Source organism: Chinchilla lanigera, unplaced genomic scaffold (assembly GCF_000276665.1).
Source record: "Chinchilla lanigera isolate Chin_1 unplaced genomic scaffold, ChiLan1.0 scaffold00037, whole genome shotgun sequence".
Lineage (NCBI taxonomy): Eukaryota > Metazoa > Chordata > Mammalia > Rodentia > Chinchillidae > Chinchilla > Chinchilla lanigera.
In genome coordinates this window covers 13,120,493-13,143,013 of record NW_004955438.1, presented here as the reverse complement: position 1 = coordinate 13,143,013, position 22,521 = coordinate 13,120,493, and the positions used below count along the sequence as shown (strand labels likewise).

The 22,521-nt window shown below is 43.6% G+C and overlaps 1 protein-coding gene across 5 annotated transcripts in view; it reads left to right on the top strand.

Moving 5' to 3' along the window:
- Ttc7b (tetratricopeptide repeat domain 7B) overlaps nucleotides 1–22,521 on the top strand; it is a 218,646-nt gene that overhangs the window by 22,226 nt on the left and 173,899 nt on the right. For all 5 annotated transcript variants that reach the window (XM_005390284.1, XM_013517240.1, XM_013517239.1 and 2 more), the window contains one exon: nucleotides 19,213–19,343. In XM_005390284.1, the coding sequence (XP_005390341.1) occupies nucleotides 19,213–19,343 (131 nt within the window). The remainder of the gene's footprint in view (nucleotides 1–19,212; nucleotides 19,344–22,521) is intronic.

Below are 22,521 nucleotides of genomic sequence, written 5' to 3'. Positions count from 1 at the left end.
ATGTTTTTTTGTATGGATATATCACATTTTGCATATTTTTTTAATGTCTTCAGTTGATGGGGCCTGAATTGTTTCCATTTGGGGGTATTATGAATATTTCTGCTGTAAACACTTAGCTACAAGATTTGAGGTGCACATATATTTTCTTTTCTCTTGGGTATATACTTAGTAGAATTACTAGATGTTGTGATTTGGATCTGTAATGTCCCCCAATGGGCAAGAAGTCTTGTTCCCCACCTAGTGATGCTATTGGGAGGTGGTGGAATCCTTTAGTGGGTAGGGCCCTGTTGGAGGAAGTAGGTCTTGGGGGGTGTTACCCTTGAAGGGTATGTTGGGACTCTGTCCCCTTCCTCTCTCTCTGCTTACTGGCCGTTGCCATGTGAGCAGCTTTGCTGTGACATGTGCTTCCCACCCTGATGTTCAGTCTCAGTTTAGGCACAAAGTGGTGATGCCAAATGAGAGTAGACTGAACTCTCTGAAACCGTGAGCCAGAATACATTTTTCCCTCTTTTGTTGCTCCCATGGATTCTGGCACAACTCTGGAAAGCTAACAGCCTTACTAGGTTATAGCGTAACCCTTGAGTTTTTTTTTTGAGGAACTAAAAACTCTTTTCCAAAGCAGTTTTACCTTGTACAAAGTTTCCAGTTTCTCCATATCTTTGTCAGCACTTGTCAGTGTGTCCTTTTCGCTATTCTAAAATGTGTAAAGCTATTTTTAAATATGTAAAGTAGTATCTCCTTGTGTTTTCTATTTGCATTTCCATCATGACTAATTATATTGAGCAATTTTTATATACTTATTACCATTTGCATATCTTCTTTGGAGAGATTTCTATTCACATCCTTTGCACATTTTTAAATAGGATTATCTTTTTACTGTTGAGTTGCAGTAGTTCTTTATATGTTCTAGCTAGTTGTAATAGTTTTTTTATATATGTTAATCCTTTTACAGTTACAGTTTGTAAATGTTTTATCTCAATCTGAGTCATCTGTATTTTCTTAGTGGTGTCCTTTGAAACACAAGATTTCTTAATTTTGATTGAGTTATCTCATTTTTTTCTTTTGTTGTTTTCATGCTTTTTGTTTTATATCTAAGAAACCATTGCCTAGTCAAAGTTACAAGGATTTATCCTTATGGTTTATCTAAGAGTTTTATAGTTTTAACTCTTATATTTAGGGCTGTGGTCTATTGTGAGTTAATTTTTATTTATTTTTATGAGATCAGGATCCATATTGATTCATTTGCATGTGGAACTCCAGTTTTTTTTTGAAACAAGGTTTCACTGTGTAGTTCATGCTGGCCTTGAGCTCACTATGTAGCCCAGGTTGGCCTCGAACTCATGACAATCCTCCTGCCTCAGCTTCCCAAGTGCTGGGATTATAGGCATGCACCCCTGCACCCAGCTGTGAACTCTAGATTTCTAATAGCATTTGTTGAATATCTATTCTTTTCCCATCTGTCTTGTCATCCTTGTTGAAAATCAATTGAATAAAAACATAAGTATTAATATCTGGAATCTCAATTCTATTCCATTGGTCTGTATTATAGAGTTTTAAATTTGAGAAGTATGAGTCCTGCAATCTCAATCTGTCTTGTCTCTCTGTCTGTCTGTCCATCCATCCCTCCTTGCCTCCCTCTCTTCCTCTCTCTGTCTCTTTGTCTTTTGGGACAGGATCTTGCTTTGTGGTCCAGGCTGGGCTCAAACTCACAATCCTCTCAGGTGCTGGGTTTATTCTTGTGGAACATCACGCCCAGCTAAGTTCTTTTTTTGTTTTTTTTGGCTCTTCTGGAGCTCTTACATTTCCATAGAAACTTTTAAAATAGATTGTAAGTACTGGAAAAATTTTTGAGAGGGATTGTGTTGCATCTGTAGATCAATTGAAGGAGTACTGTCATTTTAGCAGTATTAGGTCTTTCAATCCCTGAGCATGGGATGTCTTTTTCTAGTTTTCTTTAAAAAAATGTTTTGCAGGGTTTTTTGGATGTGCAAATTTTACTTTTGTTAACTTTAGTCTAATTATTTACCTTTTAATGTTATCTGTATATAGAATCATTTTCTTAATTTTATTTTGAGTTTGCTCATTGCTGTAGAAATACAACTGATTTTTGTGTATTGCCAGTCTATCCTACAACTTATTGAACTCGTTTATCAGCTTGAATGGTTTTTCAGTTTTTGTGGTTTTATAAAGTTTTCTTATTTTGTTTTTTTGTATGTAACATCAGACTGGGGATATAGCTCAGCGGTACAGTGCCTGCCCGGCAAGTGCAAGGTCCTAAGTTTGATTCCTGGCACCAGGACAAAAAAAAAAAAGGAAAAGGAAAAGATAACATCATCTGCAAATAAGGATAGTTTTACTTTTTCCTTTCTAGTCTAGATGCCTTTGTTTCTTTTTGTCTCCTCGCACTGGATAGTACCTCCAGTTCAGTGTGGAGAGAAGAGGCCAGAGTAGACATCTGTATTTTAGAGGACAGCTTTCAGTCTTTCACCATTAATATGATGTTACCTCTTGATTTTTCATACAGGCCTTTTATTAGCTTGAAGAAATTCTCATATATTTCTAGTTTGTTGAGTGTTTTTTTACCATTAAAATGTGTTAATGATTGTCAGATTCTTTTTTCTGTTGAGATGTTCATGCACTTTGTGCTTTATTCTTTTAGTATAGCATATTAAGTTTATTGACTGTCTTATGTTAAACCAATCTTGCATTCCTGGGACGTATCACATTTGATCACAGTGTGTAATCCCTTTTAGATATTGGTGGTTCTATGTGCTAATACCTTCTTGAGGATTTTTACATGTACGTGATGGATATTGACACTTTTCTTGTGATATCTTTGGTTTTGCTATCAGTGTAATACTACTGTAATACATTGGCTGAAATGTGAAGTGTTCCCTTCTCTTCTACTTTTTGGAAAAGTTTGTGAAGGATTGGTGTTAATTCTTTTTTGGTCATTTGATAGAGCTCATCAGCAAAGTTGTCTGAGCCCAGACTTTTCTTTGTAGAAGTTTTTTTGATTACTAATTCAATCTCTTATTATTCTATTGTTTAATATATTTTAACAGCCTTTACTTGCTGTCCACATTCTTCTGTGTCGCATCTTTTCACTGGAGCAATAACCGTCAGGAGAGTAGCTTTTCCTGCTTTCAGGGTTGATGGCTTTGTGGAGCTGTCCCTGTTCTGTTCTTAAGTAATATTTTGAGCAGTAGCTCATCCTGTGTTATAAAGCAAACCAATGCACATCATAGTCAAAGGAAGCAACACTTCCTATATGTGGAGTTGACTGACAGAATCAGCCTGGTGGACAAATCCTGTTTTTTTTATTTTTCCTGCCAGGAAACTGTCAGCCACTGCCAGGTTTTATGCAGGAGGAATGACTTAATTAAATTTATAAGCAAGAATGATCTTCTGGCACAGAACGGAGAATAGATTAGAAGGAATTAAAGATTATAGGGAAGGAGCCTAGTGGGAGGTGGCGAGCTGGCGTGGGGCCCTTCCTCTGTGTTGTTCTGCAGGCTGTTTCTCAGTTGATTTGTACATGGGTTTGGCCAGGGAGGAAGCACTGGCAGGAAGCTGGAGTGCAGGAGGAGAACGAAGTGGGGTATTTCTCTCTCTCTCTACTTCAGGCAGCACCTTTGGCAGCAACTGTGTCTCTTCAGACAAAATTGTGTTGGGCTCCTATTAGACGAAACTACACTCTGTGAGTTTAGTTCCCACCGAATGGCCCAGGCTTCCGGGCACTTCACCTTCCACCACTTCCCTCTCCTTTCCAGCCCTCACGGTGGTAGTGGCTTCTGGCCTTTGTGGGGTTCTGGGATGTCAAACTATCTCCTTTTCCCCTCGTCTCTCTCATCCCGTACGCAGACAGTTCCATGCACTAAACTCTCTTTGTTTGAAAGAACTAGAGTTCTCCCTTTTGCCTCACGGGATCCTGACAGATATCAGCGATATAGCAAAAGCCTGGATTCCAGGGATTCTGAGGGCAGACAAGTTAGAATCAAGAGGCATTTGAAAGAGCAGCAGCAGGCTGCAGAGACAAGCTGTGTGTGTTGAGGGAATTTGTGTGGGAAGTGTTTGAGGGAGGAATGAAAGTGGCTGTGAGGTTTTAAGTTTATCTCACAGGGCAGGTAATGATGTTAAACCAGATGAGGCCTAGGAGGCGGTGCCGACTTTCCTTGTGGGGTGGGGGTGAGAGGTCAATGCTGGATTGGAGTTGAACATGGTGAAATCTGTGTCCACCAGGGGGTGCTGTCGAGGGTAGAATTCTAGGGTTGCTGGTCAGCCTAAGGGTTTCTAGGCTACTGATCCAGGACAGGGATTCTCTGCACAGAGGCTGCAGCTCATGTAGAGACTACAGAGTAGAGTTGGGAGGACTGAGCCTGGAGTCTGCAAGGCTCAGCAAGTGACAGGGCCTGCTACCTGCAGGCAGAGGGCCTGCCAGGACTCCTGACGGGGAGGAGGCACACGGGTGACACAGCTTCCCAGCCCCCGGGGTTTACAGTGCCTGAAACATAGGTACACATATTTGTACACTGTGGCAGGTGTATATTCTCAGGGAGGGTGACATTCAAACGTGGCCTGAGTGTCAGGACAAGTCAAGTTTTGAATGTACCATGGGAAAATCCATACTGACATCATTAAGAACTGACTAAAAAGTCATGTTTTCCCTTACTGCTTGAAGCTCGGGTTCCCAGTGAGTACTGCTAACCAGAAATGACCACACATTTCTCTGGAGTTTTGGACAATATGTCCAGTCTTGCTGGGCTGGCTACATGTCCTGCTGTGTCCCACCCACGCTCTGCTCTAGGCCTGCTGTCCACCTCTGCTCGCATCCTTCCTCTAACTTGGAGTTGTCCCCTTTCCCCTGTGCTGGGTCCACCCTTAGCGACGCCTATTCTTGTGTACAAACCTCACCAGCTCCGCGTCTTCGCCAAGCTCTTTCCTCTGATTCTACCTCTATTTATAGTTGGTGCCATCTAGTTTGCTATTCAGTTTTTGTTAATTATTTCACATCTGCCACTCGCCTCTCTCAAACAAGACTGCATAATTAATTAATTCATTAAATCAGCAACTGTGTGGGCGCCTGGTGTGGGCTGGGAAGTGAAGCTGTGTCACGTCTAAGCCGCCTGCTTTGTCTCCTTGCCCTGGCATCAGGGCGGTGCCTGCTACACGGGGTGCTTGCAGTAGGACTGTTCTCGAGACACTGGTCCTTGGCATTAGGGGTGCACTACTGAGGCCGAAGTCTGCCCAAATACCACACCAGTCACTTAGGCAAAAGTGCAAGCCTTTTGGTATTTTCTGAAAGCCTCTCCACTTTAAATGAGGAAAGATTTAGGCTTGGGCTTGACATATAGCAAATAATCTTGTCTCTGGCACCTCTCCTACCCACACTCACCTTCAGAGTAGATCGCCCATCTGGGGACTGTCCCTCTTTGAAAGCTAGGCCCTCTCCCAGCTTCCTTAGTGCAGTTTCCTTTCCTGTATCCTGCTAGCTGCTGTCTTCAGGTCCTTTGGATTTTATTCTTAGAATTCGAGATCTCCTTGGGGCTTGGGCTCCCGCAAAGCTGGCCAGGGTATGAAGATCACCTAGTCCCGACTCTCTTTTTGTGTTTTACACCCAGCACTTGCGACTCCTCGTACAGTGCTTGTTCTGTCACCACCCGTCTCTTGGCTTCCAAGCTTTCCAAACCATGTCTGGTGCGCATTTCTTCCCCCAAATGTTCGTGATGCTTTAGGAATGGAAAAAGCATCCATATTTGGAAAGCTCTGAGCTCTCTTGGGGGCGGGAGCAGAGCACAGACTGTTCTGTGGAGAAGGGGGTGTCAGAATGTGGCTCAGTGTGGCTCCCCAGTGGGCTGGGAGGGTGAGCAAGAGCAGGAAGCTGTGGGTCGGCCTTGGCTGGGCCTCCCTGCGCAGCACCCTGACCAGGAACCAGGCAGAGGCCGGCAACTGCCTGGCAAGGCACACCGCAGCCTCTCAAGATAAGGACTCAGGGTTATGGGGTGGCTCTGTGTGCCAGGCTCTGGAATAATAGCAGTAAGGAATGATGATCACAGCATTTAGAAATTTCTTCTAAGCCCTTGCTGTTTCTCTGCCTTATACCTCACAAAACCCCATAGAGGGTCTCCACGTAAGGGGTGGGGGCACGTGGCCTCCCCTTCACCAGATCTTTGCTGTCAAGGGCTGCCCAGTCATTTTGTAATGCAGATACTTTCAACTTTGGATTGATCTTCCTTGAGGGGCTTTAGCAGCTCCAGGAGCCATCATGGACCCTGAAGGAGGGGTTGGAAAAGCATCTTTTCCGTAGACAGCGTTTGCTTGGGCCTCTTTATTTAACAGGGCTCTTGGGAACGCTGGGCACGTTCAAAACCTGGGATTCCACGGAAGGCCTCCGGGCGAGTGGACAAGCCCAAAGCTCTGACTTGGGCCCACATCAGCCAAGACTTGCTGCTTGCCGCGGCCCTAGGTCATGCCAGCGACCGCCGCCAGGGGTCGTGGGAGCCTTGTCCTCCCGGCAGAGCCCGCCACCGCTGCTCATGCGCAGAACCGGCCAGGCGGTCTGGAAGCGCACCTCCCGCCCCACCCCAGCCAGCATCCCTGAAGCACTTGGGCCCCTATGCCCGCATTCCCTCTGCCTCGGGACAGGCCAATCCGTGCCTCCAAGACGGCTGCCTCCCCTACCACTTGCAGTCCCTGAGTTTTGGTTCATTCAATGGTTCAGGGATCTGAGAGGGAAGACGGCCTCCTCACTAAGCTTGGATCTGTGAGGCTCCCGGGCGCCCCTTCCTGCAGCAAACCCTGAACTCCTCGAGGAAGCAGTTTGCACCCTGGCCGCTGGCAGGTCCTGGGCGAGGAGCTGTGCTGTTTCCCTGGAACAGCGCTTCACACACATGCAAACATTTGGTGCACGCTCATTTACAAACGGAAAGGACAGGAATTGTGTTTTCTGGGCCTGGAGCTTTAGCAGGAGTTGATACGGGTCCTTTTCCTTCATGGAGAGAAAGCCCCTGGTAGGAAGGACCGTAGAACCCCACTGAGTTTCCTGGAGTATTTCTTTGTAGATTCACTGTTTGAGGCTTGAAGTGATAGCATCCCACCCAGCCTTTATGAAATGGGTGTTTGGTCCTGACCATGACCTTCCACGTGTCATCCTGAAGCCATGGGAAAGACAGCTGCTGATGCTTTCTCCTTCACAGAAAAACTGCCAGTCTCTTGGAGGCTGTGTCCCAGCAACCGAAGAGATTCCCTGGTAGAAAAAGTTCTTTGGATCCAGAACCGGGCCAGTACCTGCTCTGTGACCGTGTGCACATCATGAACCCTCTCTGAGCTTACATTTCCCCTCTTGCAAAGAGAGGACAGAAGAGATGATAGGGACTCCATTGTTTTTCCTTGAGAAACTTGTCACTTTTTGAAGCTTTGCAGTCGGTCCCTTTGGGTACAGTGAAAAAGTAATTTGATGAGCAGAAGGATGGACTGGTGGAAGGGGGCCTCAGAGTTCCTACTGAGTGCTGGCTTTTGCCCATGTGCGAAACCCAGGCAAGGGCGGAAGGTGTGGGAGGAGGCGCAGAGGGGCTGAGGTCTGCTGGAAATCTGCCAGGGAGCCTGCTGCTAGCTGTTCATCTCCGACTCTGTGGTCTCTCCGGCTCCTCCCCCCACTACAGTTAATGATTCTGCGCATGGTGGGAGGCTGCTGATTGCATGGGCCACTCATCTCAGGTTGCCAGTCAGAGCTTCCTGTTTATATTTAGATGGTGTAAGAAGAGTAAGAGTCCTTTCCCTGCCACTGACCCATATTCATATTTAATGTTTATGTTAATAGGCTTCTCCTCAGTTCTTATTTTGGAAGCAGCAGAGACTGAAAGGGTCCAGAGAACGCTTAGGAAACCAGAGCCTTAGCAGAAGATAGGCTGAGGCGCCTATTCAGTGATACCACCTGTGATACAGTCGCTGCATGTCTTAGTGCCTTGAGAATGCCTTTCTCCTCCCGTCCACTAGAGGTAGCACTTCTTAAGGGCGAAGCCCATCCCTGGCTCAAGTGATGCTCAGTGGGATTTTGTGGGCGGCAGCAAGGACCGACTCTCCTGTACGCAGGCTGCTCTCACCGCTGCTGTAGTGGGAGGCAGAGGGACTGCACTCCCACCCCCATGTGATGAGTCCTCATGTAACCTAGGACTAAGGTCAGAGTGACACGACATCACGTTAGGGTAGAGGGTTCGTGCAGCATGTTAACTATGTTTAATTCTGAGTGGTGGGATAGAAAAGATTATTATTTTCTCTTCGTTGCTTGGTGCATTTTTCAGATATTCCTCAAAGACAAAACAAACTAAGGAACAGAAGAGGACTGTCACTGCCCTCAGGAAAAGTGTATGTAGAAAAGAATAGTTATTATATATTGAGTATTTTCTGTATCGCAGGCACTGTGTAAGCCTCACTGTAATCAGCTGTTATGCAGATCTGCTTAATGAGGGGACAGGGCTCTAAGATGGAAGTGGCCTGCTCCACGTCACAGAGCGGGGAAGTGGAGAAGCACGGGTTTGCATCCAGGTCTGTGTGTTGGAAGCCCACATTTTCACTTTTTAGTATCTCACCAAGCAGTTTGGTAGTTAGGTAGCAGATGTGATTTTTTGAACAAAGATAAAAATAACATAACAAAAAATAGGGTCAGCACATGATCCACCAATTCCATTCTTTGTCTTATATCTAAGGGGACTGAAAATGTATGTACTCCCCACAAACAGGATATGAATGCTGATAGTAACATTTTCCAGCTGTCAAAGAAGTGGAAACAAGCCAAATGTTTAACAGCTGATGAATGGGTGAATATAACGTGTGATCTCCATATAATGGAATATTATTTTGCAATAAAAAGGCATGGTGTTCTAGAACTAAATATTGGTGCTTGTACAATAATGTAAATATACTGAATGCCATTGAATTGTTAATTTTAAAATTATTTTGCTATGTGACTTTTATACTTCAATTTTTTTTGTTTTGTTTATTTTGAGACAGAGTCTCACTATATAGTTCAAGCTGGCCTTGAACTCACTATGTAGTCCAGGCTGCCCTTGAACTTCTGGCAAGCCTCCTGCCTCAGCTTCCCTTGTGCTGAGATTATAGGCATGTGCCACCAGGCCTGGCTACTTCAGTTTTCCCTAACAGAGAGGTTTAGGATTCTTTTTTTAGTTCCTCTTTCCTAAAGACCAAATACAAAGGGACCCTGCTCACCCTGGGTACTACATAAACGAATATGCATCTTAGAGGACAATATAATCAAGAATCTAGAATTAGCAGGCTTACATGTCACTCAGGTCTTCCTTTGCCACTTGGTTATATGGAGTCCTTTTTTTCATCTTCAAAATTTTACTGGTACACTTTAGATGTACATAATGATCACATTCATCATAGGGAATTTGTACCTGTACATGATATATCTTGCTTCTTCTTTTTTCCATCCCCCTCCCCACCTTTCAACTCTGCGTCCCCTCCTTATTTACAAAGGCTTTGTTTCCACTTGCCTTCTATTCTTTCTCTCTCTCTTTTTCTTCTTGAGGCTTCTTTTTACCTCAAAGCAGTGCTTACATTAAAATTAGAAAACAGAATCAAAAGGAGTAGTTATGTCCAGAAGAGCCTTTAGGAGTAGTTATACTTCAATTTTTAAAAAAGAAAAAAAAAAAAAAGGAAGAAATTCTGGTACTTGTTACACTAGCTGTGAACCTTGAAAATATTTTGCTAAGGCAAAGAAGCCAGATCACATTGTTTACAATTTCATTTATAAGAAACGTAGAATAGGCAAATCTAAAGAGATGGAAAGCCAATTGCTACTTGCCAGGGTCTGTGAGGAGAGTTATACAAAGTAACCCCTAGTGAGTATGGGACCTCCTTTGAGAGAGATGAAAATGCTCTGGAATTAATGGTAATGGTTTCACAACTGTGTGAATGAATATACTGAACCACTGAATCATACACTATATAACTAATGAATTTAGTGATGTGAATAATATCTCAATAAAACTTATTTAAATGTATTTAAAATAACAGAGCCTATGAATGAAATTCTCCTATTTGGATACTTTCCAGTCCATTGTTACCTAAAGATAATGACACAAATAATAGTCCTTGGGCTGGGGATTTAGCTCAGCAGCACAGCGCCTGCCTGGCAAGCATGAGGTCGTGAGTTCAATTCCCAGTACTGGAAAAAAAACCCAAAAACATAAAATAAAATATAAAACAAATAATAATCATCAAAGATGATAATGATACAAATAATAATCATTAGGGTTATTCTTTTATTGAGTGCTTACTACATGCCAGACACAGTTCTAAGCACTTGGCCGTGTTACATATAGTCACCTGTGGAGTAGAAACTGTGGAGTCTGGCTTCAGAGTCCACATTCTTGGCCTCTGCACTGCCTGCTATTTCCATATGGTCAGGTACAGCAAAGACACGAGAGTGTAGCATGGAGCCTCAGAACAAGAACTCAGGAGTTTAGCCATTTGGGTTGGATCCTGACTCTCGTCCTTGCTATAGACGGGAGTGAATTACTTAGCAGTTCAGAGCCCCACCTCCCTCATATCTAATATGGAAAAGCAGATGAATCCTCTATCACAGGGCTCCCCCCACGAGTCAGATAAATTGTATTAGACCCTGAGAACGGGGTCTGGCATGTAGCTACTGCTCCATACATGCCATTGTTACTGTTACATGGTTACAAATGGGGACCGAGGAGCGTAAATTCAGATTGTAAACTCTCCTTTAGTAGCATCTCAGGTTAAATTAGCAGCTCATTTGCTCACAGACTTACAGAGCCGGAAGTGCTCTAGTGAGAGCAGGTAAATCTCTAGGCCGGGGCTTGGCATCCTCTTCTTTTATGAGGGGTGTGTGTGTGTGTGTGTGTGTGTGTGTGTGTGTGTGTGTGTGTACAGCCTCCTAAGCAGGATATGCTGGATCCAGATGGCAAACAATGCATGAAAGCACCCAGGAGGGCCCAACCATGGCTCCCAGCCCAGAGTCCACTAAAGTCACTGGTCAAGCCTCACAGGAGATCCAGGCCAGCTCCCCTCTCTGTCCTCAGCATCCGTGGTTTCCCTTGGCTCCCCCTGCTCTCTGCGTGCCTGCGTTGAGCTGAGTCCATCCGACACCTGTGGGAACCCCGCCCCCAGGAGCGGTAACCTGGGGCTGCCTTTGCCAGGGCTTTGCTCCGTGTAGCTTTGATTCGCTTTTCCTGAGTTTCTTTTCAGCTTGGAAGTTGAGATCCCTAGAAATTGTCTCAGTGCCTTCGAAGCCCATCCTGCAGGGGTGGGTTATCAGAGGCATGCTGTTGTAATAGAGTTTTCCTGGCACTTCTAATTATAAACTCCCCCCAGGGGGTCATGGTGCCGCAAACATCAGGATGTACCTGTGCTGGGCTGGACTTCCAGCAATGTGGTTATGATACATGAGGAAACAATGGCGAGTGTTAGAGTGCATAGTTCATATCATGATATTTTATAATCTTCTATTGCTTAATTGTATGACATTAATTTCCTGTTCATTGAAAGTGATTTTTAAAAATGAAAATATTTGTTTTAGCTGTTAGTCTTTCAAAGTCATATAGCTCAAGGTGATACCTCAGCAGTTTGGTCTTTCATGACGCAGCGGGAATAGGAGGCCGCGAGACCCAGGGAATCGGGAGAGAGAATGGGGGCGCCAAGGCTCTGGACTTTGATTTGTCTGCCTCTACAACTTGAGACTCATTCTTATTGCCATTGCTCTTACCAGACACTGAATGTGCCGGTATCACCAGGCCAGTGATAAAGGATGTTGTGAGCAGGGCTTCGTAGTCAGACGGACGAGGGGTCAAAACCTGGCTTTATCATTTGTTAGCTGTGGACCCTGAGTTCAGTCTCATTCGTAAGATTGTGCTCACACCTTCCCTGTTGGGCAGTTGTGGGGATTAGAAATGGCACGAGTCAGACCCCAGACACAGCGCCTGGTGCCGCGGAGGGCTTTGCTAAGTAACTTTGTTATTATTGAGACTGTTCCATCTTACACCCAGATAAGGCTCCTAACTGAGAGATCTCAAGTTTAAACAGAGCTGGAGGAATTTGGGGATTAACTCCTCAGTGATCACTGAATTTTCTGGCAATGAGATATGTAGTTCTTCACTTAAACAGCCAAGTCACCGGGGAAACTAGGCCTGGGGAAAGTAAACTGGAGCTCCCTGTCAGAGGTATTGAAACCTTGATATTGCAGGAAACGTACAAGGGAGCGTCCAGTTTGTCCTGTTATGTTCTGTAGGTCACATCGACATAGAGCAGGTCAGAGGCTGGGGATTTTTGAGCTTTTAAAAGTGTGGAGGGTCCTCAACCTGCTTCTTGACTACCCAGCAGCACCACACACACACACACTGTGATGTCGCGCTGGCCCGCTGGCCTCTGTGTAGTACCTCGCCTTTAGTGCTTCACTCTGCACAGCCTTGGCAGTCCTTGTTGCTGCCCTGAGGAGTGACCTAGGGCAGGCTGCATTGGCCACAGCTCAGGGGCTCCCTTATAATTTCCACTTCTGACTCCTGCACAGCCCTTGTCCAAGTTACTTTTTCTGAGACAAGGTCTTGTTATATAGTGTGGGCTGACCTCAAACTCATTTATGTAGCTCAGGCTGGCAAAATCACCTTCTCCACAAGTCTGAGAAGAGGAGAGTATGTGTTAGATAGGAGAGTATGTGTTAGACAGGATCTAACAGTATGTGTTAGATCAGTGCCCGTGCAAGAGCTTTGAAAGCCGTTAAATGTCAGCAAAATTATTTAATCATTATCAATTTTAAAAAAAAATATATATTATCTTTCGGTTGGGTGTGGTGGTGCGTACCTGGACTACCAGCCCTCTGGGAGGCTGAGGCAGAAGAATCTCAAGTTTGAGCCCTGCCTGGCTAACGTAGGGATTTAAGAAGACCTTGTCTCAAAATGTAAAATAAATTTTAAAAAAGGCTGGGGATTGAGCTCAGTGTGAAGGCCATGAGTTCAATCCCTAGTCTTGAGCTCAGTCCCTAGTCACACTACCAAAAAACACACCATGTTTTCATTGCTATTACAGGGAGGGCTAATTTTTGTGGGTGTTCTGTGTTCTTCAAATCATACTACAGCCAGCCACTTTATCACCCATACTTTAAAACTGCCTTGCTTGTGAAGAAGCACTTTACTATGGTGTAGACATGGTGTGATGTGTCCCCCAAAGGTGCATGTGCCAGAAGCTTGGTCTTCAGGATGAAGACATTTAGAGATGATGGGGATTCCTTAGAGCGTTGGGGCACTGCCCTCAGAAAGGATTAGTAGTTCTCAAGGGACCCTGCCCATTTGCCATGAGAGTGAGGTGTTCTCAAAACAGTGAAGCTGGGCCCTGTGTTTCTCTTGCTTTCTGTTCTAGCATGTGGTCTCTCCCTCTTATACACGTATATATTCCTGTAATCCACCGTGAAGTGATGTCAGAGCTGAGCAGATGCTTGCACCATGCTATTGGACCAGTGGCTAAATAAACCTCTTTTCTTTATAAATTACCAAGCCTTGAGTATTTTATGATAGTAACAGAAAACAGACACACTTTATTTCCACCTTTTTTATATAAAGTTTTGATCCTGGAGATGAAGTTCTTTTTATTTTTTTAGTACTAGAGATTGAACCCAAGGCCTTCACACTGAACTAGATGCCCAGCCTCCCTACCTCCTTCCTTCTTTAACTTCAGTTTTGAGACAGGGTCTTACTCAGTTGTTAAATTACTCAGGCTGGACTCAAACTGGTAATCCTGACTCAGCCTCCCAGTGCTGGAGTTACAGGTGTACACGACCATACCCGGAAAAATATAAAATTTATTGAAATCTTATCGAGGCATTGTTGACACATCAGCCACTTATCAAGTCTGTTTTTCACTTTTATGTGGTAGAGGGCATTGTGTATTTCTCTGGAAAAAAAGAAAGTAACTGAAAGCATTAGTGAGATAGCTTTCTAAACTCACAAGGCATCATCTGAGATTTTCGTGGGAGTGACTTGGGGCCATGTCCTCATGACACTGCTTCTCAGACAGTGTTGATGTGACCCCAGACACTTGAAAATTTATAGACCAGTCCAGAGGGCCTGTGAGTAGCTTTTGACAGAGAACTAAACTTGCTAAGACTTGTGGTACACCAGGATTTGTCCATTGCTCATGTATATGCCCAGTGGCACATAGAGTGAATGCCATAGTATTTGGGAGAAGGAAAAGAGCAATAGTTAATTAACTTAATACCACATGGGGCCTCTTGTCCAAGAATGGACTCACTGCTGGAAACACATTGCCATCCAGACTTGAAGGTCTACAAATCTGCCACAGAAAACTTGCAGTGTCTGCTCCATGGAAGATTGTATTGCTGATTGTATATTCTTACCAACCAAGGCATGAACAGGCATCATTTTCAAATATTTCAGAACCCAGTAAAATGCAGATGATAGTCAAATTGTGTCAAATTGGCTTGGCCTTTCTTTGATTCAGTAGCCTTGGCAAGTCTCTGAGGATCTTGGTCATTTTTGTGGGCGTTTGTGGTCAGAGCCAGTCTGCAGTGTAAGGAGCAGATCTGATTTTGCCTGATCTTTTGACGTACTCTGGGGCATTAGTTTACCTCATATGAAATCCCTGATACCAACTTGCACGTTGTTTGGTTGCCTCTCATCCAAGCGGAGGGCAGATTATGAAATTAATTTTCTCCCTGTTTTTTTTTTTTTCCTGGTGATTTTAATTTTGTACAAGTGTTTGTAATACTTAAAAGCACATTTAGGAAGCTCCAATCAAGTGCTGGTTTTTAAGTAGTTCTGGAACTGTTGTGCTAAATGGTGAGTTTGTTCAGTTTGTCTCGTATTCCCCACTAAAAATGTCAAGAGGTTATAACAGAGCTTGCACCAGGGAGAGACTACTTAGTGATTTTTTTTTTTTTTTTTTTTTGCAACTACTTAAACAACTTTAGCGGTAAATGAGAAGAGAATGGATACTGAGCACTTGGGATTTGAGGGACACTAAAGCAGCTATTATCACTGTATTCTGTGTGTTCAGAAAGTTCAGTAGGGATATGGAAGATAAAAATATACCCAAATCAAATTTCTTTTTTTTTGTTGTTGTTTTGTTTTTTCTCTGGTACCGGGAACCGAACTCACGACCTTGCGCTTGCCAGGCAGGCGCTTTTGCCGCTGAGCTAAATCCCCAGCCCCTTAAATCAAATTTCTACAGAAATTTTACAGATGAAAGTTGTAATGTTAGAGATGAAAAAAATACCCTGGTTGTGATTCATGGCTTTGCAGAAAAAAAAAGATTTGAAGACATAGCCGAAGAGATTATCCAGAATAAAAGAGAAAAAAATAGATTTAAAATAAATAGAATAAACATAAGTATGACCACTTTAGGTGACCTAGTATGTGTATACTGGGGTTTCCTCCAGGGCAAGAGGATGATACAGACATTTTTGTAGAAATAATACACAAACATTTTAAAATTTTTATAAAAAACATAAACCCTCATTTTCAGGAAGCTCAGCAAAGCCCAGGTACTGCATAATATAAATTGGTCCTAACCAATTCTAAAGAGAAAATCTTAGAAACAGCTAGTGGAAAAGATGCACACAGTCAAACAAACGTAAGCATGGCAGCGAGTGTGTCGTCAGAAATCATACAAGTGAGCATAGGTGGAACAGCACCTACTGAATAAGGGAGGGGCAAAAAGTAAGCCACCAACTCCAAATTTTGCACTCCATGAAAATATCCCTTTAAAATGAAGACCAAATATATTTCTTAGACCTCTAGTAACTGAAAGAAACCAGCAGTAGCATATCTACGCTGCAAGAAGTGGCAAAGGAATTACAGAAAGAAAAAAGATACCAGAAAGAAATATAAATGAACAGAAAGGAAGAAAGAGCACAGGAAATATGACTATGAAAGAGTTTTTCCTTATAATTTAAATGTCTTTAAAAGATAACTGAGGCGTGGTGGTGGACACTCATAATCCCAGCAGCTTGGAAGGCTGAGGCAGGAGGATTACAAATTTGAGGCCAGCCTGGGCAACGTTGTGAGACCTTGTCTTAAAATTTAAAAAAATTAATAGATTATGAGTTGAAAATTCATAAAACCCAACACATGAGTGTTTATAACAGCTTTCTATAATTGCCAAAACTTTCAAGAACCAAGATACTCTTCAATAGATGAATGGGTAAGTGGAATATTATTTAGCAACAAAAAGAAATGATATATCAAGCCAAGAAAAGATGTGGAGTTCATCTTAAGTAAACCTTGCGAAGTGAGAGAAGCCAGTCTGAAAAGTGTATGTACTGTGACTTCAACTATAGAATATTCTGGAAAAGGCAAAACTGTAGAGACAGTAAGATTAGTGGCTGCTAGGCGAAGAGGTAAATAGGCAGAGCACAGGACATTTGGGGGTGGCAAGTCTATTCTGCCTGATAGAGTAGTGAGGGATCGTGATGTTAAGCATTTATCAGAACCTCTAGGACATGCAACACAGAGCAGAAACTCCAGTATAAACAGTGGACTTTTGTTAGAAGTAGAACATCTTCTGTGGCTCCCTGCAGCCTGGGGGCAGTTTTGCTGTTTGCAGAGAGCAGCTGGGCTGAAGCCGTTATCCAGAATGGTGTCCAGGAGCCTATGGGTTACTTCCTGATGTTTAGCATTCTGACCCCTTTCACTAGTGGTGTTCCCTGTGAAAACCAGCAGCTTATGCGATCAGTGTAGGTTGAGAGCTGAAGACCTGGCTCCAGCTCTATTGTCACCTTAGCTGACTGTCAGATTTTGAGCAAGTCACTTTGTTTACCATGCCAGGTCTTAGTTTCTTAGACCAGAGAATTTCTCTGGCCCCTTCTGATTCCAGGCTCCTATTTCAGCATAAACTGCTTCTCACACTTGAAAATGGAGTGGAATATGTTATTGTGGGTGCACATATAGCACAGAGCACTTGGTAGGCAGAGACCCTCTGCCTCTGTTGGGTGCTAGGGATCCTGAGTCCAACTCTTCATGCCAGATGTCCAGGTCAGGGACAGAGGTTGCTGCTGGGTTCAAGCAGCAGCTGCTCATCCTCACATTGTTATCTTTTCGGCCTTTTGTGCTTTCATACATTTCAAGCCTGAAATCTCTCTTTGCAAAAAGTACTTAATTCATCTCTGAAGAAATGCCTACCAAGAAAGTCTTCATTCACAGCTGTCACATAGACTAAACTCTAAGGTGAGAGTTGGTCAAAATGCTAGGAGCTAAAACTCCTGAGAACATTAAACAATGTTTTTTTGTTGTTGTTGTTGTTTTTGTCTTTTTTGAGACAGGGTCTCACTATGCAGTTCAGGCTGGCCTTGAGCTCACTTTGTAGCCCAGGCTGGTCTCGAACTCACAACGATCTTCCTGCCTCAGCCTCCCAAGTGCTGGGATTATAGGCGTGTGCCACCATGTCCAGCAGCAATGTTTTTAGGTTCCATTGGTTAACTGTGCATTTCAGGGTAGAAGATTCCCCTTTAGGTAGTATGATGCTCTGAGCTAATATGTTACTCTAACAAAATACTTAAGATAATCAGCTTATAAACAGTTTTATTTTGGCTCCTTGTTCTGAAGGCTGCAGTTTACAATGGAATGGCCCTGTTGCTTTGGGGCAGCAAAAACCAATCATGGCTAGCGTGCTTGGGAGAACAGCATCACTTGCCTCTTGGCCCATAGAGGATTTGGTCCTAGACTTCCCTTTGAGGCCGCATCCCCAGTGACTGGTCTCCCTCTAGGCCCTGCCTCTTGAAGGCTCTCTATCCCAGTGGTGCTGCTCTGGGGATGATGCTGGAACACACAGATAGGTCTTTGGGGGACATTTAAGATCCACTCTATAGCAACCAGCTTTACTTATTTTTAAAAATTCAAGGACCCAAGGCATATTTGAGTGATGATCACTCTGTATTATTCAGGGTTCTTCACAGAAACAGGACTCATAGGAAATAAAACTGCATTAGACAAGTAGAAATCCAGGAGGGATGATGATGCAGTTCTAGTTTGAGTCTGGAGACCTGAAAACCAGAAGACCCAGTGGTATCACTTCTGGTCCAAAAGCTGGAAGTTCAGGGTCCAAGAGGAGCCAGAGTTTCAATTCAAGGGCAAAGGCAGGAAAAGACTGCAATCCAGCTCTGCGCAGCGAGATAGGCTGGGTTCCATCTAACTCAGCCTTTTTGTTCAGCTGATTGAGTGAGACCCAGATTAGGGAGGGTGAACTGCATACTCAGTCTCCCAATTCAAGTGTTAATCTCAGCCAGAAACACTCTCGTGGACACACAGAATCATTGCCCAACTACCTGGGTACCCAGTGGCCCAGTGAAGTTGACACATCAGATTAACTGCCACACTCTCTTAGGTCTGAATGAATTGGTGGTGAGGTGCCTGGCCAAGTTCTCAATCTAAACTTCAAAGTCAAAAGAATCTGTGTTTTATCGTATTGTCTCCCTAGGGTGAGAAGATGAAAGAGTAAATAAGATCCAAAATGTACAACAGATATTGTAAAATGGGAAGAAACTTCAAAGGAAAAGAGAAACTGTTTTGGGGGAATGGAAAAAAGAAGGAAAGGAAAAGCAAAAGGGGGAAAATATATATATATACACACACATACATACAAAAGATAGTTAAAATAATTATACTACTAATTTCTCTCAGTTCATGGAAAAGAGGTCTGTGCTAATATTGTTTGAACAATTAAATGCTGATATCAGGTACTCTGAGTAATTAAGATAACAATATGCAATGTATTAACCTTTGTTACTCTCCTATCATATTGTTTTGGAATTTGTTTTTTGTTTGTTTCTTGTTTTTTGTTTCTTTTTCTTTAAAAATACAAAAAAAAATTTTAAAAATCTATGTTTTTAATGGCCTCTTCTGTAAGGTGCAGATATTCCTTCTGGTGCTCCATTTTGATGTCCCATTTTGTCCTGAAGGAGAGAGGATAGAGGGCAGGGAATCTGCTTTGTTAATAGCCTGTGATGGGGCTGGGGATTTAGCTCAGTGGCAAAAGCGCCTGCTTGGCAAGTGCAAGGTCGTGAGTTCAGTTCCCGGTACCGGAGGAAAAAAAAAAAAAAAAAAAAAAATAGCCTGTGATATCTTATGACCACTGTGGCCCTCTAGAGCAGTATTTAAGACTTACAAACATGAAAAACAAGTTACCCAGTTTTTGTGTGTTTGCTTCTTTTCTTTAAAGGACTTTGTTTAGAGAAGCTGCCTATTTCGTCCTCTACCAGTAATCTTCATGTGGACCGGGAACAGGATGTCATCACCTGTTATGAGAAAGCAGGGGACATCGCACTCTTGTACCTTCAAGAGATAGAAAGGGTAAGTGAGGCCCGTGTGTTTATTCCATCTGATTATTTTGTTTCCAAAGTGGATTATAGACTACTGCAGTCAACCACTGGAAAGCCTTTGACTTGTCTGCCTCAGGCTACAAAGCTTTACTTATTCCTGAATACTATGGAGAAGATGGTAGTGTTGGCGGTGCCATGTGAAAATAAAGTAGGTCATTCAGTGTGTGCGAAGTATTTTTAAGATCCTCTGAGCAGAAATGACAGTGTGCAGCTCTTTATACCCCTGGCACACTGAAGCGGGAATCATTTCTGTTCCACTGAGCAAATGGGTTGACTTCCTTCATCCTCATGTGGTCTGTGTGGGCACATCTGCCCCTCTGAGGTTGCAAGGCTTTACCTGGATGGGTAAGGCAGTTTCTGCTGGGGACTTCAGCCTTCCTGCTCAGACCAGGTTGTGTGTCTCTGAAGCCGTCTGGTACGACCGTCTCCAGTAATCAGTTGTTCTCTGGCGTGTGGGGAACAGAAACCAGCCTCTGACAAGGCCACTTAACAGGGAATGAGTGAGCTCTGTGCAGAGGAGGCTGGAAATTGATGGGCAACTTGTCTGCCTAGAAGGACACTCATCTTTTGCTAAATTTATTCACCTGTGAGCCTGATTTTCCCGTCTGCAAAAAGTGCATAATAATAGTTCCTGCTTTATAGAGTTTCTGGAATTATATAAGGTCATGTGGATTCAAGCACTTAGCCTAGATTCCAGAGCACATTGGCTTCTTGGTAGATGTCACTTATTTTTAATAACAGTTGTTCCTAGCAATCTCCACCGCAACAGAGTTTCCTGGAGTTCTAACCAAGACTGGACACTGACCTTGAGCCTCAGCCTCAGAGATGCACCTGTTTGATGTTTGACGTGATTAGAAGTTTTGTGAGAGTTCGAAAATAATCCAAGTTGTTTTCCATCAGTTTTCTGGGTGTTTCTGTAAAGATTAGCATGGGACTATCTAAGTCTTGCTAGCTCTTGTTATTTTATATGTGTACCAACTAGAAGTAATTTGTTTAAAAAAATCATTTTGTAATGTGTCAGTATGTCTCATGAGGGTCAGGATTGCCTATGAGGGGGCAGGGAGAGTAGATAGAATGAGACTCACAGAGGATGTAGGGTTGCAGGGAATGATGGAGGAGTGTTTGACCTGCCCTTAACCAGAATGGGTTGTAAGTCATAGCTCATGATGGCTGGGAATTCAGGCTGTCTGTGTCAAAATGTTGTTGTATCAGGAGGTTCTTAGGAGGGAATTTTTCTTGTTGTTATTCAGAATTTAGGATATGTCTTTAGAGAAATGCAGGCTGCTTTCAACATCCACACTCTATCTATCGCCTGGCTACTATGGCCAGAGCTTGCAGTAGAGAAGCCTGTGTATCCCAGCTGAGCTGTTGTTGTTGACTGCGCAGTCCTGCGCTGGGGGACCCTTATTTTGCAGCTTACTCTCCAGTTGTCCAGTCACGGTGGAGCTGCCTTTGCCTGACTGGGAGGAAGGAGGCTCATCTGTTCTGTGTATCTTTAGCAATGTAGGAACTGGCAGAGCTGCGTATACTTCCTGTTGAGCGTTTGTTTACTCTTAATTCCCCCCTCACTGCAGGGCTCTTCAGCCCAGCTTTCAAAGAGACCTCAATAACCATAGAGTTTAAATCTTTTTTATTTGTCTGGGGACACATGATCATAGGAATTAAATTTTGAAGAAAAAAATGGGGCCCAAGGACACATAAGTAAGGCCAAAGCTAATATGAAGACTTCAGTCTTTCCTAATACCTACTTCAGTGTTCACTCAATTAATTCTCCCAAGCCGCTGCAGACAAATGCTGGATTGGGTCCTTCCCCATGTGCTCCAGAAGTATGGGGCCGGTGGAGCCTTGGCATTCAGTTGTGTGAGGAAGCAGCCTCCTGGGCCTGGCGTTAACTCTCGGCACATCTAGGTGACTGCTGTCTACTTTGGGCTCTGAGTTTTCAGTAGGAGCTTCCTTTATGGAAACCACTTGGGCCCTCCCCAGATTTCAGCCAGCTGGGCTCTTAGCAATGAGGCAGATTGAATGAGGCAAACATCTGTTTTGACTGCAGTGGACACTCAAGAAATTAAGTGTTGGTCAATGCAAAGGCTGGGGGAGAATGACCTCCTTAAGTAGCCAGTGGGCTTGGTGGAAGTTCAAGGGTTTGTATATGACAAGGGAATTGTGGGCTATGCTGAAAATGCTTGGTCAACCTTTTTTTTTAAATTTGAACTTAATTGATTTAGGTTTTGAATGTAGTAGGAATTACACTGAATTGAAAATAGACACATTAAAGAAACAGAATCTGAAAGAAGTAACAGCCTTGGGAAAGCCAAGGCAAATAGTGCTTTGCTTTCTAAGGACCCCTAGTGAGTCTGTGAGGACCTTTTGGCATTTAGGGTTGGCTCTTAAGTTCACTCATTAGCACGAATGCAATTTGGGTGGAACCTCATTTAAGGACGTTTTAGAGTGGTATGACTAATGGTTTTTTACATCTGGAGCCATGGCGTCAGGTTTCTGAGGCTGTGTCATTCCCTGAGCTTCTCTGCAGTGTGTGTGCCCAGCTGTGTTCCAGTTGTTGGGTTCCTCAAGGGCAGTGGCCGTTCAGAAATGAAGCTGACCTTGGCCTCCCATTGAGGCAGCTGACCCAGCTATGAGAGGCAGCCGAGCACCATAGTAAAGGTACTCGGCATTGGAATACCGGCCTTGCTACCTCTTAGCTGTGGAACTCGGGGGTCCTTAGCCTCTCTTGCGCCTCAGGGTCCTGTCTGTACAATAGAGAACTCCTGTACTTCCATTACATTGCTAGCACACTGTAGATGTTAGCTTTGTTGTCATTATCTGCTCCTGAGTCACTCGGCTGTGCAATCGTTCTCAGCCTTTCAAAATTTCAGATATTTAGCTAAAAATCTGCAGCATCACATACCTGCTCCTTGATTAGGAATGTTAAAGAATTTTAGGGGAATGTTTAGGAAGTAATGTTTTCAGGAGAGTTTGGCTTGCTTACCTTGTGCTGAAGCTACTGGAACAACATTTCGCCTGGAGTCCCTATTTCCAGTCCCTATTTCTGAATTTCTGGTCACTCTTAATTGTCTGACCATGGACTGTTTGTTTCTTTATGGCGGCTTCAGCATTCCGTCTTCCTTTTTTTTTTTTTTTTTTTTTTTTTT